Source organism: Lissotriton helveticus, chromosome 10 (assembly GCF_964261635.1).
Source record: "Lissotriton helveticus chromosome 10, aLisHel1.1, whole genome shotgun sequence".
Classification (NCBI taxonomy): Eukaryota; Metazoa; Chordata; class Amphibia; order Caudata; family Salamandridae; genus Lissotriton; species Lissotriton helveticus.
In genome coordinates this window covers 1,117,212,686-1,117,231,865 of record NC_136071.1, presented here as the reverse complement: position 1 = coordinate 1,117,231,865, position 19,180 = coordinate 1,117,212,686, and the positions used below count along the sequence as shown (strand labels likewise).

The following is a 19,180-nucleotide window of genomic DNA, read 5'->3' as shown; positions in this document are numbered from 1 at the left end:
TAATATGCCCCACAGTGCCTCAGTAATCCAAGGCACCGAAGGGCACTACTTTTGTGTGTGGAAGCACACCTTGTGAAAGGGATTAATACAGTCACTCACGGTGAATGTAGACAATGGCTTAAGTGGGCTGACTCATAGCCTCATGTTGTATCCCGTATTGGGCAGAAGAACAAACATTGGCAAAGGCAATAGTTCTCACCTAAGAGCCAAGAGCTATTGGCTTTTTAAATATTTTCGAGCCCTGTTGTGCAGCAGTATGGTTGAAATGTTTTTGTTTTATTTTAGAAAAAGCGCTATTGCACTAGCAGTGCTTTCTAGGTATTGTGGGACGAAAGGCAGGGTTTGAGGCAACACAGTGGACTGGTGAAGGGGTCAACATGGACAACAGAGGGTGTGGAGGAAAAAACACTGTAATGCGGCCAGCGGCATCCGTGTCACAGTGCTTTTTTTGTTATGGCAGAGGGGTGGGGCAAGCAACAACAGGCAATGGACGGCGGGCGTATGGGCTGTGGCCAAGCAATGCGGATGAGGGAGGGCGGGCGAGAGCAAGCAACATGGACCCTCATTTAACATGGAAGAGGAAGGGCAGGTGGTCAGCTGGGTTTACTTTCACATACTATTACTTCCACCTGGAGTAAAATCATGCAGGAATAAAAGGGTTTCCAACTGCAGGGTCACCTTTTGTGAATCCCCTGAAGTTGGAAACCCAGTCCATTATACGTGTAAGTTGAATCTGCCCAAATGAATCAGCCCCATGTTATTTTGTCCCCATCTGCTTTGGGGAAGTTCAGAATCTGCATCAGAGCCTGTTTTAATGAGTCCACAGCATGGATGAATGCATCAAAGTGCCTGTGGTAGCAGAAGTGACATCATCTGACATTTGACCTCCGATGGGATGATATGGTGGATTCCATGTCCCGTTCTAGCCCTCCCAGCTTCCCACTTTCTTCTACTTAGAGGGTAGGTGACGGCCAACCGAGTGGAAATTACAAGCAGTAAATATGGCTCTTAGAGCCCTGTTTACTTTCTGTTCAAACTGCTGCGTTAATGACCTTGAGCTCAGTGGTAGCAAGGGAATCACAAGAAGTACTTAGTGTGAGCCGGTGACAGAACCTGCTACTCATCACAAACACGTTCCATGCCGCGTCTAACTTTAACCTGATCTGCCCATGCTCTAATGTTAAAAAATGGCAGTTTTCCAGCACTGTGTGCGACAACAACGTGCAGTGAACATTTTTTTTCTTGTGACCTGATCTGCCTGTTTCGTAAATGTTAAAACTTTTGTTGGAGGCACCTACAGAAAAACAAGCATTTGCAATGCAATAGGTCTCACATCTTTGACCTATGGGTATTGTAAATGAAAATGCCTTTAATTATTGCAGGTTTTTAAACATATAAATAAAAGGCATTGTCATTTACAATGCCAATAGCTCAAAATCTCGGAAATGCGCGATATAATGCATTGCAAATGCTTGTTTTCATTTCCCTTGGGACGCTGTCTTTACTTATGCTCAGTACCTTCAGGGGCTTGGACTAAAGTGTTCCAAAAACGACCTAGCCACAGCGTTATATTTTTTGGCAGCCACCCTATCTGGATGGAACAGGAACAGTAACCATTCATAAACAAGATCCGCGACCACCATGATTTAATGTTAAAACAAATTGACCAGTTGGGCGTGGCGCATTGTGAAATTGAAAGCGTGCAAAGCGCTGCAAATACAAACAAAGTGCCCACCATTGCTAAAACTGGTGTCCCGCCAGTGCTCTTCAGATTAATTAAGCAAAGAGTTCTCACGAAGGCCTAATGCAAGCAATACCGTAAGGACACAAGTAAGAGGTCCAGTCCTGAAGGAGGGGCTAATAAGATTATTAACAAATCAAAAGGCAACATTTAGGAAGGACAGTCACATCAGCCAATTGAAAAGATAGGAGAAGAGAGGGCGGAGCTGCAGGTCCATACCTGAATACAACATGCCTCTTAGAGCAGCGCATGCGCTACCCAGGCACGACCTAACAAGCCCTTTTAAACACTTGCTGCCCTGTGTGTGCTGTGATCCATAGATGATTCCAGGAGAACTCCTCAAGAGGTGCAACAGTCACAGTTTTCTCAAGAGTGTTCCTGCAATTCATTTGAAGTCAATTTTCACATGGGCAGACATATGTGTATATTTTCTCGTGCAAAACCTCAATTGCTAACCCTTCTTCTCTTGTTTTTCAATGGGGAAAATATTTTTCACTGTAGAGAAGCTCATACCGTGACACGCATACCTATTTTGGTGGTGATCTTTCGGTTCCAGCCCTTGCAAACAGATTTACTCCTCTCTCTGGCAGCTGTAAATCTCTGACTCGTTGCAGGGTGGAAATGTGCAGCCAACCTATTTGTGAATACCGACAAAGTCACAAGATTATGGGTGTGTAAAAACAAGCTAGGGCATCCTTGCTCTGGGAGAGCCACACTTCTTGTGGAGAAGTGTGGCTCAATGGTTAGAGCAGGCAGACTTCGATGCAGAGTTCTGGCCAGGGACCAGGGTTCGATTCCCGCCTCGGCGGGTCTCGGGCTCATTAATTCCCCTGACCGGATATTCTCGCCTCAGTGCCTATTCTGATCATGGGTCCCACGCTGCAACTCTGGGCAATAGCTTGCTTAGTCTCCACAACGGCCCCCACAACGCGAGGGATGCCTGGTCTGCACCATGGGAGTGGACACTTCACAGGGAAAGCCAGGAAGGGTTCCCTAGCGGTATTCGTACAAGCGCCGGGAAACCCACTGTGGGTAGCTGTGCGCTAAAGAAGTACAAAAACATTTACATTTACATTTACATGCCCTCTTCACAGCTACATGCATTACATCTGATGTAAATTAATGTATTTACAAATGCAAATTCACTTTTTTGTGAATTGAAAAATGAACTTTCACTTGTATATCAGCCATTTATAAATCAAAGTTGAACTCAAAAACACAAAAGGCTTTTGTGAATCAGAGTCCAGAGGGTTTGATGAAATTTGTCTGTGATCCGTTAAAGGACCATGCTGAAATAATGTATCAAGGGGGCCTTGCTACTCTACTGATCTTAATCGTGAGATACTGTGGCACGTTGTGGCAATCAAATTTAGAAGCGTAGGTGGAGGGAGATAAAGAGTAGACTTTTTTTTTCTTGCAAAACATGATTTCACAATTACCCTTGGGGAGAGCAGGAGTAGTTCAATTTTCACGAAAAGCTCCTATGAAATCTTGTTAAAGAAATAAAATGGCCGCATGATGGTCTTAAACATTTTTTCTTCTCCTTTTTCAATTAGCAACTGAAGAAGCTGGTGGATGACCTCCAGAGTAAACTATCGCTGGCCAAAGGAGAATACAAGATGGCCCTCAAGAACCTGGAGATGATCTCTGACGAGATCCATGAGAAGCGGCGCTCCAGCCTCATGGGCCCGCGAGGGCGCGGGGTGGGCGCAGAAGGCAGCAACGTCTCAATCGAGGATCCGAGCATCAGCAAATCGGAGCCCGACAGCATATCCAGTAGGTATACCGCGCGCATGTCCTGAGCCGCTTGTAAGTAGATCTGCCTTTAGCCAGCTCTGTTGTTTTTGGTTATGGTTACAGAAAGGGTGGTGTGGCGCTACAGGCTGCTTCACTGTTATGCCCATATATTGCATGGATTATATTGCATGACAAAAATATCTTGTTTACTACATTGATCTAACCACCACATTGCAAGTGTAGGTGGAGGTAATAATAGTAATTATATGTTTACCTTGTGATTTAGTGGTAGGTAGTGTAGTGGATGCAATATTATTGCAGTCGATATTATTGGCCTTGATATAGTGACATACAGCCACTAAGTGAGCAGGGATAGGAGGGTATTTATATCAGGAATGTCCCAGGGTGTTCAATTGAGAAGCTTTAACCAATCGGAGATCTGTATTTTACATAAAGGTTCTAAATATACTGATAGTTTCTTCTGAGGGAGGTAGTGGAAAATGGAAGTAAACAATCCTCCAATCACTGCAAGGTATGCAGGTTTCCCTTATTTGCCTTGAAGGGTTGGGGAAGTACACACAACTTAAATACAAGCACTCACTGAGGAAACAGTATTCAATGTGCGGAGTATTTCTATCAACAATGTAAGCAACATTATACCCCACTTCGGTGAATATCCTAACTTAAACAATAAAAAACTCAAATCCACACTGTATCGACTCACATAGCTGAATCCTTAATTAGATTTGATCAAGCCAATCTGGGAGCTTTTCTTAATTAACATCAGTCAAGCCAAATTGTTCAGAAATTGGTATGCTTGAAATTCATTTAGTAACGATCTTTGCGGATTGCTATTTTTTGGCCCTCCTGAGATTACTTGAAGTACAGCCGATTAATTCATTTGACGATATTATGGGCTTGGGAATTTTTCATTTAATTAAATTCTGCCCCCCCTAGCAGTTATCTTGTGAGGAACACTTGCAAATTGACATTTCCATCGATAAAATCAGTAAAGCAAACCACTCCTCACCTATTGCTGTAAGAGTTGCTTTGGATAATATTCTAGTAGATTTCGAAGAAACGCTATCGGCAAATACACCCAGAAGGATATCTACCACTATTTAATTGTATATATTGACCATTGTAGAATCCCACTTGTGCACATTTCGTTGGCCTTGAAATGCATACGTTTATGTGCACACATACATTCTCTCTGTCCCTCCCTCTCTCTCTCTCTCCACCCCCCACACCTCCAAACATTTTGTCTTTTGAATTCTGGTTGACCATACTAAAACCCTGGCTGCCCCACAGCTCAAAGTGTTCACCAGCTCACTTAGACACAACTGCAAAAAAAACGATAAGGAAAAATATGATGTGTTTGTTTTTCCGAATGCAGCTGTGGATATTACATCTTATTAAGGGATTGTTGCGAAGTCATGCGTACAGTGTGCAATCTCTCCTTCCTTCTCATTAACATCCTATTGAAGCGATACCAGGAGAGTGGCTGCTCTCTTAAATCAGCCATTTTCCTCTTTGTCGCTTCGTACAAAGATTATTGCATTGCTAGGAGTACAATGAGTTTCTTGTCCTGCTGGAAGGGCAGCCATCCATCATTTGTGCTGCTTCAGTGTGCTTGCCTGACAAATAATAAGGTGCTTATCCTCCGTAGCCCCAGCCATAAGGATAATTAACCTCAATATGTGGTGTATAAAGTAGACCGTCTCATAATTTCAAGTATTAATCATATGCCCTTGCCATAAGGATAATTAACCTCACTATGTGGTGTATAAAGTAGACCGTCTCATAATTTCAAGTATTAATCATATGCTCTATGTAGTAGTACAAAACACCTCCCTTTATGTTTGATGCATAAGATTTCTCACAATGCCAGGGTTTAACGGACGTGAGGGCTTCCTATCTATTGAATGGCATCAACGTAAAATCTTTATTCACCCATCAACAATATAGTGGTGAATTGTTGTGTAAACAAATAAGCGGGGAGATCTTCTTTGCGTGGCGTGATAACCGGCAGCCGGTTATCAATAGATAGGAAGCCCTCACGTCCGTTAAACCCTGGAATTGTAAGAAATCTTATGCATCAAACAGAGAGGGAGGTGTTTTCTACTACTACATAGAGCATATGATTAATACTTGAAATTATGAGATAGTCTACTTTATACACAACATATTGAGGTTTAACCTATGCCCTATGTGCTCGCAATCTTTTAATATAGGAGCCCTGACAAAGTTCCCTCTGGCAAAGAACCAGGAACGAAACGCGTTGGCTGTGTGCCAGTTTTAAAAGATCTATTGAATACAAGGACTTAACTGTGGAGTAACTATTTACGCTGCTTTATTGACTTCGGAACGAGTGCAGCTTCCATCTTTCTTTTTGAACATGTTTGAATTGGTTCATTATTTGTAGTATGTTACAGGATGATGTTGTCGGCCTATGTCTTACAAGCCACTCTTGACTGTGCCTCAAGTTCCAACTAGACACACTCTGCATTGTCAGCTTGTGTGTCCTCAGCATACATAGGGGCATATTATCAAGACAGGCGATAATGGACTTGATAATATGCTCTATGGAATTTCAATTGAAACCCATGTTAAATGTGAAGGACATCTAACATGGGCTTCAGTTGGAATTCCATAGAGCATATTATCAAGCCTATTATCGCCGTTTTAGCGGCAGTTTTCTGCCGCTAAAACGGCGATAATTTAATTGCCTGTCTTGATAATATGCCCCATAGTTTGTATTTTATCAGTCATTATGTGTGAACGTAGTTTGACATGCTCCCTACTGCAAAGACTAGAATCTGCCAACGGAAAGGCATGTACTCATTCCATAGCAAAACAATTCTAAGCTGCCGGCCAGGGATCAACAATTTGGGCATCAAATTTGCTCTAAAATCAACAAATGTTGGAAGGCAACAAGCAAATTTCCTTCAAAGGCAAAACCTTCTTCCATTGATTATTCCTCTGGAAGTCATTCTCATTTCACTTTGTCTAATTTTGAGCACCCCTGCCTTGTTAAATTGGTATCTCCTGAATTTTCATTACGTCTAGCATGCTGCTAGGGGATACTCGGCTGCTATGGACAATGGACAGGGTTGTGGATAATGCCGTGATTGGAACTCTTCCAGCAATTACATAAAATGTGACTTGTTGTCGATTGTATATAGTCTGTTCCACTGTTCCACGATAACCAAAAAGATACTCAGCTAACTTAAATCACCTCCTCGATCATACACTGAAACCGATCTCATGGCATGTATATGAGCATTCCAGTGAAATTTCTGGTGGATACTGCAAATATGCTGTAAAATAAATCATGTTTGTAATATATGTAAAGTATTGAACACATATTCATTGTAGTCTGAAAGGCTGAATTTTGCAGAGGAGATCGCACCCACCGTACACCTAGAATTGGGACATGCTCTGCTCAATTTCTGCGTCCAGCCTTAAGGCAGCTGAAGCCACTTTTAGCCAAAAGGTATACCATGAATCTTGGTTCAGTTCAAAACAGGTACGTGAAGTTACCCCATAGCTGGAATCAAAATCACATCATTGCTGCCATCTTTCGATCACTATGGGGCAACATGGATGGACTCCTGCAAAGCTTATTGGCTTAAGACTACTTACAATATCGGTCTCCTGTGTCTGTGAGAATTTCTTAGACGCACAGAACAACACCCAACATCCCACTTGCAGAAGAACCACAATGCTAGTGCACCCTCATATTGTGCAACGATCAAACTATAGCCGGGTCTTTTTTTATCTTTTGTAAATTGATTACGTCCAAACAGGCTCCATATAGCCGCAGCTCACTGGAGGTAAGACCAGCAGTAGCCAGAACGGCCAAGAATAACTCTCTAGGGCTCTACCCTCCATGACTTTGATGCTGCAGAGCACACTGGTGAAGCACAGATAGGTGACTGCACTCCATGCAGAGGTCCTGAAGGGACGAGGGCTAGTATAATGCATGGCGTGCCAATCATTTGTTGGTCGTAGGGTCCTACAGTCAGTGTGGAGAGACAAGTTCCCAGGGGGGTGAAATAGAAGAGAAATAGGCTGGGAATATGCCAGCCATTGGTGGGGGTGGGCAATGGGGAGTCTGTCTCAGGTTTTCTCCTAGATTGGGGACAATTCGTACTGGTCCCATCTGATATTAGAATATCCCTCTGTTTTGTAAACAATGGCCGGATTTCATCCAGCTCATTTGAGCATCTGAGAATGTATTCTTTGTTTGTCCTGACTATTTACTGGGGCCAGTGGGACTCTAGGGATCTTCTCTCAAGTTTTTAGGAGAGGTGGACGTTGTAAGCGCCGACTACATCGGATACGCTCCAGCCGCTGACCTGCTGTCCCTGCAGACTACTGGAAGGTTATTTACAACAAGGGGTGGTGATGGACAGAGTCTCTGAATTAAGCAGAGTACTCTCACCCAGTCAAGAGATCAGGGCTAGATCCAACACCGTTTTTTAGCTCATTGCACCATCCCAGTTTCAGAACCTGGCTGTATGCAAATTAGTCTGTCCCTGGCCCAGTGCATCATGGGAACAGGGCAGACCAGACTACAAAAGCCAATTCTTACACTGGGAAGGAAACAAGCTTCCGGGGACCGGTTTCTGGCATTACAGCCGTCTTCGGCCCGGCTTGCTTGAATCCTGATGGTGCAATGAGCAAGGGACTCACATCTGAGTATACCCTTCCACGCTTAGGGTGGACAAAATTATTTACAACAAGGGGTGGTGATGGACAGAGTCTCTAATTAAGCAGAGTACTCTAACCCAGTCAAGAGATCAGGGCTAGATCCAACACCGTTTTTTAGCTCATTGCACCATCCCAGTTTCAGAACCTGGCTGTATGCAAATTAGTCTGTCCCTGGCCCAGTGCATCATGGGAACAGGGCAGACCAGACTACAAAAGCCAATTCTTACACTGGGAAGGAAACAAGCTTCAGGGGACCGGTTTCTGGCATTACAGCCGTCTTCGGCCCGGCTTGCTTGAATCCTGATGGTGCAATGAGCAAGGGACTCACATCTGAGTATACCCTTCCACGCTTAGGGTGGACAAAATTATTTACAACAAGGGGTGGTGATGGACAGAGTCTCTGAATTAAGCAGAGTACTCTCACCCAGTCAAGAGATCAGGGCTAGATCCAACACCGTTTTTTAGCTCATTGCACCATCCCAGTTTCAGAACCTGGCTGTATGCAAATTAGTCTGTCCCTGGCCCAGTGCATCATGGGAACAGGGCAGACCAGACTACAAAAGCCAATTCTTACACTGGGAAGGAAACAAGCTTCCGGGGACCGGTTTCTGGCATTACAGCCGTCTTCGGCCCGGCTTGCTTGAATCCTGATGGTGCAATGAGCAAGGGACTCACATCTGAGTATACCCTTCCACGCTTAGGGTGGACAAAATTATTTACAACAAGGGGTGGTGATGGACAGAGTCTCTGAATTAAGCAGAGTACTCTCACCCAGTCAAGAGATCAGGGCTAGATCCAACACCGTTTTTTAGCTCATTGCACCATCCCAGTTTCAGATCCTGGCTGTATGCAAATTAGTCTGTCCCTGGCCCAGTGCATCATGGGAACAGGGCAGACCAGACTACAAAAGCCAATTCTTACACTGGGAAGGAAACAAGCTTCCGGGGACCGGTTTCTGGCATTACAGCCGTCTTCGGCCCGGCTTGCTTGAATCCTGATGGTGCAATGAGCAAGGGACTCACATCTGAGTATACCCTTCCACGCTTAGGGTGGACAAAATTATTTACAACAAGGGGTGGTGATGGACAGAGTCTCTGAATTAAGCAGAGTACTCTCACCCAGTCAAGAGATCAGGGCTAGATCCAACACCGTTTTTTAGCTCATTGCACCATCCCAGTTTCAGAACCTGGCTGTATGCAAATTAGTCTGTCCCTGGCCCAGTGCATCATGGGAACAGGGCAGACCAGACTACAAAAGCCAATTCTTACACTGGGAAGGAAACAAGCTTCCGGGGACCGGTTTCTGGCATTACAGCCGTCTTCGGCCCGGCTTGCTTGAATCCTGATGGTGCAATGAGCAAGGGACTTACATCTGAGTATACCCTTCCACGCTTAGGGTGGACAAAATTATTTACAACAAGGGGTGGTGATGGACAGAGTCTCTGAATTAAGCAGAGTACTCTCACCCAGTCAAGAGATCAGGGCTAGATCCAACACCGTTTTTTAGCTCATTGCACCATCCCAGTTTCAGAACCTGGCTGTATGCAAATTAGTCTGTCCCTGGCCCAGTGCATCATGGGAACAGGGCAGACCAGACTACAAAAGCCAATTCTTACACTGGGAAGGAAGCAAGCTTCCGGGGACCGGTTTCTGGCATTACAGCCGTCTTCGGCCCGGCTTGCTTGAATCCTGATGGTGCAATGAGCAAGGGACTCATATCTGAGTATACCCTTCCACGCTTAGGGTGGACAAAATTATTTACAACAAGGGGTGGTGATGGAGTTTGGTCTGCCCTGTTCCCATGATGCACTGGGCCAGGGACAGACTAATTTGCATATAGCCAGGTTCTGAGCTGGGATGGGGCAGTGAGATAAATAACGGTGATGGGTCAAGCCCTGATCTTTGGACTGGGTAAGAGTGGTCTGCTTAATTCAGACACTCTGTTCATCACCACCCCCTTTTCTGAATCGTTTTTGGCCACTATAGGTGTGGCAGGGTATACTCAGACATGAGTCCCTTTCTCACTGCTCCATCAGGATTCAAGCAAGCCGGGCCGAAGAGGCTGAAATGCCAGAAACCGGTCCCCGGTAGCTTGTCTCCTTTCTGGTGAAGAATTGGCTTGGTAGTTTGGTCTGCCCTGTTCCCATGATGCACTGGGCCAGGGACAGACTAATTTGCATATAGCCAGGTTCTGAGCTGGGATGGGGCAGTGAGATAAATAACGGTGATGGATCAAGCCCTGATCTTTGGACTGGGTAAGAGTGGTCTGCTTAATTCAGACACTCTGTTCATCACCACCCCCTTTTCTGAATCGACTACTGGAAGGTTGGCATGAAATAAGGTTATTCTTCTCCTTCCCAGTCCTACATGCCCATACAAAAATTACCAGATGGGCAAGCCAGTAGCCCTGTGGTAATGATTTCCCTCTTCACTCCTCATCTTCTAGCTCTAGCAGGATCCTAACATCCCTTAACAGGCGGCCATTTTATTAAAAAAGACTGGCACAGTTGCACTGTTCCTAATTATTTGATACCAGGGCCTGGCCGCATAGGGGAGATGCTTTCTTCAATCTGCTGACTGATTCCAGTTGCTCCCAGATATTCACATTAGAACACTGATGATGGTGATAGTGACACCTTCCGTGCTGGGGCAGGTTGTTTTTTCATTGCCCAACCCTGCCAAGGTTCACACATCGCGAGTTACACAAATGTATTTCAGTGCACACATCATCCCCAGAGGGACATCCCAGCGCTAGAACCTAACAAGGCGACTCTGCAGATAAATGCCCCTAAAAAGGATACAGCTAGGTTTTCAAACGTTTAAGGAACACAGAAAGGTACTCCATAAGACGCATTTCCAGGGGAAGGGAATTCCAATCAAGTGCTGCCAGATGGCCAAACCAGTGGCCACTCATCCTGGCTTTCCTAATTTGTGTGCTGGGAATCAGGGATTAATGGGAGGAACACAACGCTCTACTATGCTTATAGAAGGCTACTTTGCCACGCAATATGGCTGGTTCTGACTCGGAAAGTGACTTCTGCCCATCACAGAGTAGTTTAAACCTAGCTCTTTTCTGCACTGAACGCCAATGCAATTGATTGAGGCAGGCTGAAGCAGAGCTCCTTTTGGGGCTGTTGCAGATCATTCTGGCTGCTTCACTCTGTATAGGCTACAGGTGACTTAAAAGATAGTCGGCCATCCCTGGATAGAAGGCATTGCCATAGGCTACTATGCTCAGTATGAGACCCTGAGTGACTGCCCTGCGACAGGCCAACGGGACACATCTGAATAGCTTCCTCAGCATGCGTAAGGACCAAAGCACCTCCCGCACACCATGTCTACCTTGTCTTGCATAGAAAGGGAGTCATCTAATACGACACCCAAACTCTTGGTAGCTCTCCCGGGTGCCTCACCAAATGCATTTATCATGCTTATCCGCTCCTCCAGCCTCTGCCTGCAGCCGATCCTTGAGATGCTTTTCCATGGTGTACATCCTGCGCGATCTCACCTATCAGCATGCAGTGCTGCCAGAGACCCGGACAGTCAGCGTTGTCAAGAAGAGGTTGAATTGCCACGGATGTGGCCTAGTTTCTTGTGTGATCTCGTGGTTGGGGGCATAGGCAAACCACCTACTTGCACTCTGTTCTGTGACAGCTGCGAGGCACTGAGGGAACCATGAGCATCCCCCCTAAATATACTGCACAGAAAGTCTGGCATCGCACAGCCTTGAACGTGGTGAATGGCTAGACTATCCCTGAGCGGTCTGACGTAGCTGAGCTCTGTCCCAGCAGGCAGCTGTAGTGTGGCGACCTCTGCCAACCGTTGGCACAGAGAGGGTGAAAACTAAAAACTGGGGGCCTCATTTATGGGGACTTGGCATTGGGCAGTTCAGCAAGTCACCTTGCTGCACTGCTCTACATCAAAGTTAAAGGGCAATAAAGCACCAAATCTATCCAATACAGTGCATCCCTGTCCTTTCCCCCTGCACTGACGCAGTTTCGGCAGCCTAGCACCGATGCAGGCACCCTTGCACCATGGTGCCTCTGTTGTCGGCAGGATTGTTTAAGTGCAGGAAGGAGCACCTCCCGGTACAGAAACAATCCACTGAAGCATGTTCCTCTTTGCATGTGTGCTGTAGAATGCAGCACACATAGAGGGTGGAATAAACGAGTATAAATAAAGTTATTTCTTCTCATTACGCCTCACCTTGGGTGGAGTAAGGTTTTGGCTCATCCCCAGGTTTACATGGTCTTGTAAATCCGAGGAAGCGTCAAAACCCATGAGTGTTGCGTGGGAACACTCACCGCAACGCCCAAGGATCGCCTCCCCAGCGCAGAGTAAGGCAATGCAGCAATTTGCGCAGCCTTGCCCTACTCCATATCTATGAGGCCATTCATAGAGATGATTTCAAGGTTTGCGTGGTCGAAGTGTCCCAAAAAGTGACACTGCAGTGGCACACGGGAGACATACATATGCCTCAGGGTTACTCTGTCAAACAACAGGAGCTGGGACATCCAGAGGCCACACTGTGACTTGGGGAGTTGGAGGAGCATGAAAACCTGTTTCTGCTCTAAGCTTCAGAGAACAAAACTACATTTAAAGAAAACGTCAGTGGCTCTTTGACTGCAGTGGAGGTCTGAAAAAGGGCACCCCATTGCCAAGACCACTTGGTGCCCCCCTCACCCCTTTAAAGTACATTGCCTGAGTGGTTCCATGGTGGTCCCAATGTCACAGACTGTCCCAAAGTTAACTTTTTCTAGACACAGACTCTGCCCTAAGAAGACTTTGCAAATTGTTCTTCTCAGGTTTATCGGCCACTGCACACTCAATCTGCTGCACACATGGAGGCCGCCCTTCAACGCAGTGCTGCAGTGACGGTAATGCAGACCACACACCTCAGAGGTTAGCCCTTCCTGTGTCTGCACCCCGCAGAACACAACACCTCAGTGCTGATGACGATGATGGCATCTTCACCAATGATGATGACCTTGTGATCGAAATTTTCAGCCCCTTAGTTGGGTAAACCATTGGTGGATTGAGTTCCAAGTTTGTCCTACACTCCCCATCACTGCGAAGGAAAGCACCATCCCCAGGTACATCCGCTGTAGGAGACAGAACAAGCTCTCAGCCCCCAAATGGGAGGCTGCCTTGGCCTCAGTTGGTGCTGGGAGGCACAACCCATTCCTCCCCCACGGCAGAGGCTTCCGCAACTGGATTACTTAGGCCTTCGACACTGCTGTCCTTCTTAAAGACTGTGTTTTTAGAAGAGCTAAACCAGCGGCACCATGGTTCTCAGAAGAACTTAGATCCCTCAGAAGGGAGTGTCGTAGACAAGAACGCAGATGGCTTATGGACCCTTGTGCTAGGGAAAAAGACAAGCAGAAAGTTCTGCCACAGAAGTATATTCTCACAATCTTCCAAGCCAAATCCCACTTCCTCACCAAAAAGACTCTCGCAGCAGACAATTCTTCTAGCATGCTATTCAAGGTCATTAAGGAGATCTCTAAGCCTCCAGGGACAAAGTTGTTGTCCACTTCTGAAGACCTCTGTGACAGAATTGCTGCCTATTTCCATGACAAGGTCCTTAAAATCTTTCAGGAGCTTGGTCATACGGAAATTGAAGAACCTGATGTTGAGGAGGTAACTCAGAACCGTGGAAAGTATGCTCCTCTCACTCTTGAAGCTTTCCCACAAATCACTGTTCAAAAAACCCAGGATCTCCTTATGGGCCTTAAATCCGGCTCACCCTCAGACCCCTGTATGCCCCTCACACTTAAAATGGTCCCTAATCCGGTTGCAGACTTCGGGCCTGATTCACAGAACTAACTTAAGACAAAATCCTAAACTTACTACCATTTTGGTATTCACAGAAGGCACTTACTCATTTTGGTATTCACAGAAGGCACTTACTCATTTCGGTATTCACAGAAGTTAGGAGACCTAACTTTAGGACTCCTAAATGCCTTCTGTGAATACCGAAAGTCTTTAAAGTTAGGATTTTTCTCAGTTTAGGAGTCCTAAAACTTTAGGACTCCTAAACTGAGAAGAATCCTAACTTTAAGACTTTTGGTATTCGCAGAAGGCATTTAGGAGTCCTAAAGTTAAGACTCCTAACTTTACTACTCCTAAACTGAAAAAAACCCTAACTTTAAGACTTTCGTTATTCACAGAAGGCATTTAGGGGTCCTAAAGTTAGGACACCTAACTTCTGTGAATACCGAAATGAGTAAGTGGCTTCTGTGAATACCAAAATGGTAGTAAATTTATGATTTTGTCTTAAGTTAGTTCTGTGAATTGGGCCCTTCTTGTGTAGGGTGTTCAACAACATGCTCCTATCCGGCAGCTACCCGGACAACTGTAAGGAGGCTATTGTTACACCACTCCTCAAAAAACCTAACACTAATCCCTCCAAACGGAAGAACTTTCACCCCATCTCACTTCTCCAGGCCCCACAAAACTGTTAGAAAAATTATTCAACACTGAGTTGATGAATTACTGTGAATCCCATGAGATCTTAGACCAGTCTCAAAATGGTTTCCGTGCCGATCACAGCACGAGTCCGCCCTAATTGCTGCCACTAATCACATTTGAATGCAGATATATCAGGGTGGCTCGGCAGTGCTGATTATGCTTGATCTGTCGGCTGCTTTCAACACTGTTCCTCCTATACAGATAGTCCAACGATTGCGGGAGGTGGGAGTTTCGGGAAAGGCCTTGCAGATTCTCCACTCCTTTCTGACAGGGAGAACGAACATCGACAGCTGCGAAGGTTTCAGAGCTTAGGCTTTCAGCCTGCCCTGCAGGGTTCCCCAGGGCTCATCACTGAGCCCCACCCTCTTTAATGTGTACGTGAACCCTCTGGCTAAGCTGGTAAGAACGTTTGGGTTCCACGTGATTGCCTATGCAGACGACCCGCAGATCATTGTTTCCATCTCCAATGATTTGCAACTGGTCGCAGAAAAATGTAACTATTGCATGGCAAGCACTATCAGCTGGATGAAGAACAATTCCCTTCAAGATCAATGCAGAGAAAACTGAGATTTTCGTTTTTGGTCTGCAGAAATCAATCTGGTCGAACGTCTGGTGGCCGGCAGACTTTGGTCCTCTCCCCATCCCGGCTAGGAGAGTTAAAAACCTGGGGGTCATTTGGAATGAGGGTTTGACCTTCAGTTCTCAGGTCAGCAGCATGGTTAGCACCTGTTTCTATATTCCGAAAACCCTCAGAAAGGTGCTTCCATACATTCCATCTGAACTGCACCGTCCCACCTTCATTGCACTAGTCACTTCCCGGTTTGACTACTGCAAGGCCTTGTACCTAAACATCAGTATGGCCTCCATGAACAGGCTTCAGGTCATCCAGAATGCGGCAGCCAGGTTGTTCCTTAATATCCCTAAGCATCAGTCAGCGAGGGAGGGATCCGCACTCTGCTTTGGCTCCCATCAGGAAGCACATCTCGTATAAAGTCCTGAGTACGGTCCATAAGGCCTTGCACAGCAAAGGCTTGCAGCAGCTGAAAACTATGTTTCAATGGTAGATTCCTGGGAGGTCCTTGAGATCTTCCTCTCAGAGAAAACTGATCTCTCCGAAATTCCCAGGGTCAGATGGGGCGAACACTCCTTCTCTGTGGCGGCAGCAAAACTCTGAAATGCCCTGACCCCCTCTATCTCTCATGGGGAATCTTTCCTGGTGTTCATAAAGCTGCTGAAGACATGGCTTTTCTCAACATAGTCAGCAGTTCTGTGTTTTTCTTCTTCTCCTCGACCGTCCAGCGCCTTGGCACCCACAGGTATGAGTGCGCTTTATAAATCCTTATCCTATCCTAAGCACACTGAACCCATGGAAGTATCACACGTAAGGCAATAGAATGCCACATATACACACAATGAGCCCATGGAAGTGCTGCATGTAAGGCAATGGAATGTCACGTATGAGCACAATGACACTATGGATGTGTCACACGTAAGCAATCTGAAAACTAGGCAGGTATTACTGCAGGTGGGGGTTCTCCACCAATAAGAATAATAAGAATTCCAGATTTGTCAAGTCCAAACTTATCACCCCTAAGGGTATTTAGGAGCTGGGGCCGTCAGGTACATCAAATGAGCTGTTGCCCAGAGTCACATGATGCTGAGCTGAGCTGCCACTTGGGATTAAACCGTGAGCCCCGTGCTCCAGATAAAACCTCTCTGGCTGCTGCACCACACCTCTCCTATTCACAAGCTGCCGCTCATGTGCCATTGCCAGAAGATAGTCGCTGACAGGAGAAGAGAACAAAATTATATTCCAAACTTCTGGAATGGTTTCTGGTTTTCTCAGTCCTTCTACTCCACCTGCTGAGGTGTGTAGTCAACATGTAATGACAAGGCACTGAGGTCCTGTTGGCTTCTTCCTGGAAACCTGGTAGGATGATAAGAGAAACCACCCTCATAGGTGTCACAGATCACATTAAACTTGCCCTGTACAACAATAAGGTAGCGCTGCTGGTACTTCTGGATTTGTCTGTGGCTTTTGATTCAGTGTCCCACCAGATGCTACTCCATAGACTGAGAGAGATAGGTGTCCAGGGACTGGCGCTTAAATGGCTTGCCAGTTTCCTGAACAAGCTAGCCCAAACGGTCAATTTGGGCCCTTTTCGGTCTCGCACTCTGGAGCTCACAAAGGCAGTACCTCAGGGCTCTTGTCTTAGCCCTACTCTGTTTAATGTATACGTTGCCCCCCTTGCCAAAATCTTCAGAAACCACAGATTCACCCCATATTCCTATGTGGGCGATACTCAACTCTTTCTATTTTTTGACAATGACAAGATCTCTATTAAATCTTTCTTCCTTTGGAAGGTATGCGAGCTAGCTCCGGATGGATGACGCTAAACTTCCTTCAGCTTAATGCAGCCAAAACTGAATTCTTGATGTTTGGTAAAGCGCAAACGTGTGGTGTCCTGACTGGTGGCCTGCAAAGCTGAGTTCAGCTCCCACCCCTAAATCTGTGGCTAAAACCTGGGCGTCTGACTGGACCACTCCCTAACTATGAGAGACAAAGTTTTGGCCACCACTGGTACCTGTTTTCGCACACTGAGCATCTTAGGCAGAGTGTTCCCCCTCCTTCCCTTAACTATCCGCAGGACCTTAATACAAGCCTTAATTATGAGCCATCTCGATTACTTCAATGCCCTGCTCATGTCTGCCAATGTAGCTTTGGTGAACAGACTGTAGGTGGTTCAAAATACAGCAGCCCATTTGGCTCTTAACTTACCCCCCAGAATCCCTTCCCGGCCATTGTTACGGCAGCTTCACCGGCTTCCCATCCATCAGAGAATTAAGTTTAAAATCTGCAACTAGTCCACAAGGCACTACATGGCAGAGGTCCAAGTTATCTTGCCGAAAACCTTAAATACTAGCCGCCCGGTAGATCTCTTCGCTCAGGATATAAAGCTCTACTAGCTCTTCCCCGTTACAGAAAACTTAGGGCAGTGGGCAAAGCTTTCACATATCTTGCCCCCGTGTACTGGAATCAATCGCCCATCCGATTACGGAAGTGCACCAATCTTCTCCACTTCAGGAAACTCCTAAAGACTGAATTGATCAGTAGTTGACCCACCTAGCCCTGCACATACCACTCCGGGGGTGATTACAGCGCCTTACAAATTCAATAATAAATAAATGAACGTCAAGAATTACCCTGAGGTCTTCTGGCCTTAACCACACCTGTGCTGCCACCACCACTTCTTGCATCTTAAGATGTCCTTGTTCAGTTCACAACAGAATTTGTGCTCTTGTTATCCGCTTATACTACACTGCAGTTTCTATAAAGAATGACAGCGGAGGTACAGGGTTGGGTAATCACTGTGTAAGCCCATTCCACTCCCTGCCACTTGGCTTTACTTCTGCTCTGTTCCCATCGAAACATAAATGCTTCTGTCACCTGCTTCTCGATGCCCGCTGCTCCATCTCTACCACCGCACTCAACGCTGCAGGGCAGATAGACTCACTGCACCCTGCGCGTGATGTGACAGGAGCACCAGTAGTCATTGAAGATGACACATTAGGATGAATCTTTGCACTTTGTAACCCACTAAACGTATTTAAGATTTTATTTAAAATGTTCACTTTTGAGAATTGCAATTTAATTTACTCCTCCTCTTTCGCTTGTTTTCAAAACGCCAAATTCACCCATTAGGCTTGAAGTATGCAGCAGGCTTGTACATGTTTGGCCAGAATTATATGTATTTATATTTCTTAAAATAAACTGTGTGTTTGAAATATATAGTGGATGGTATTAAAGGAAAAAGAGGACCTAAATCAAAATGTGGATACCTAAAGCTAAAATAGATACCAGCTACAGATTTTTTTTTTTTTAAGTCCTGCTGCTTTGACTAGGTGCACCAGAATCATGGTGACCAGGTTGGTAGTACATGATAGGCGAATGTTTCCTGATGTCAACGTGCTATGCTTTCAGATGGCATTTCTCTCCGAGTGACTGACATGTACCATTTTACCCCATAGTGACCTCAGAAGTGTTTGACGACGACAACCTGAGCAGCCTCGTCTCTGAAGACGATTCCGAAACGCAGTCGGTGTCCAGCTACAGCTCGGGCCCTACGAGTCCCGAAGAGATGCCTGGGTCCTTCTCTCCAACCGTTCGACCGGAGAGCCTGGACCTGTCGAGTCCAGTCTCCCTGTCCGATTTCAGACTGAACTCTCCGGTCCTGGGCCCGCGGAGCGAGTGCAGTGGGGCATCGTCCCCAGAATGTGACGCAGAGCGAGGTGAGTCGTTGTTTTTGATTTCTGGCAGCTGGAAAGCCCCTTCTTGGGTGTTATAGAAAGCAAAACAGTCATTAAGTTATGTAGTTAAATACAAAAAGAACATATGATTGTTTTTACTATACCTCTTCATGGCGCGCTTCTGCCATCTCTAAGCGCGGTATTATTTACTGACCACAGAAGAATGGAAGCCTGAGTTGGCTCTGCTGGGATTTAAACAAGTGGCCTG

At 45.9% G+C, this 19,180-nt stretch overlaps 1 protein-coding gene across 1 annotated transcript in view; it reads left to right on the top strand.

Annotated features, from left to right (window-relative positions):
• SH3BP5 (SH3 domain binding protein 5) overlaps positions 1–19,180 on the top strand; it is a 253,938-nt gene that overhangs the window by 219,016 nt on the left and 15,742 nt on the right. Inside the window, exons 7-8 of the mRNA XM_078663894.1 lie at positions 3,298–3,517; positions 18,694–18,954. Coding sequence (XP_078520020.1) covers positions 3,298–3,517; positions 18,694–18,954 — 481 coding nt within the window. The remainder of the gene's footprint in view (positions 1–3,297; positions 3,518–18,693; positions 18,955–19,180) is intronic.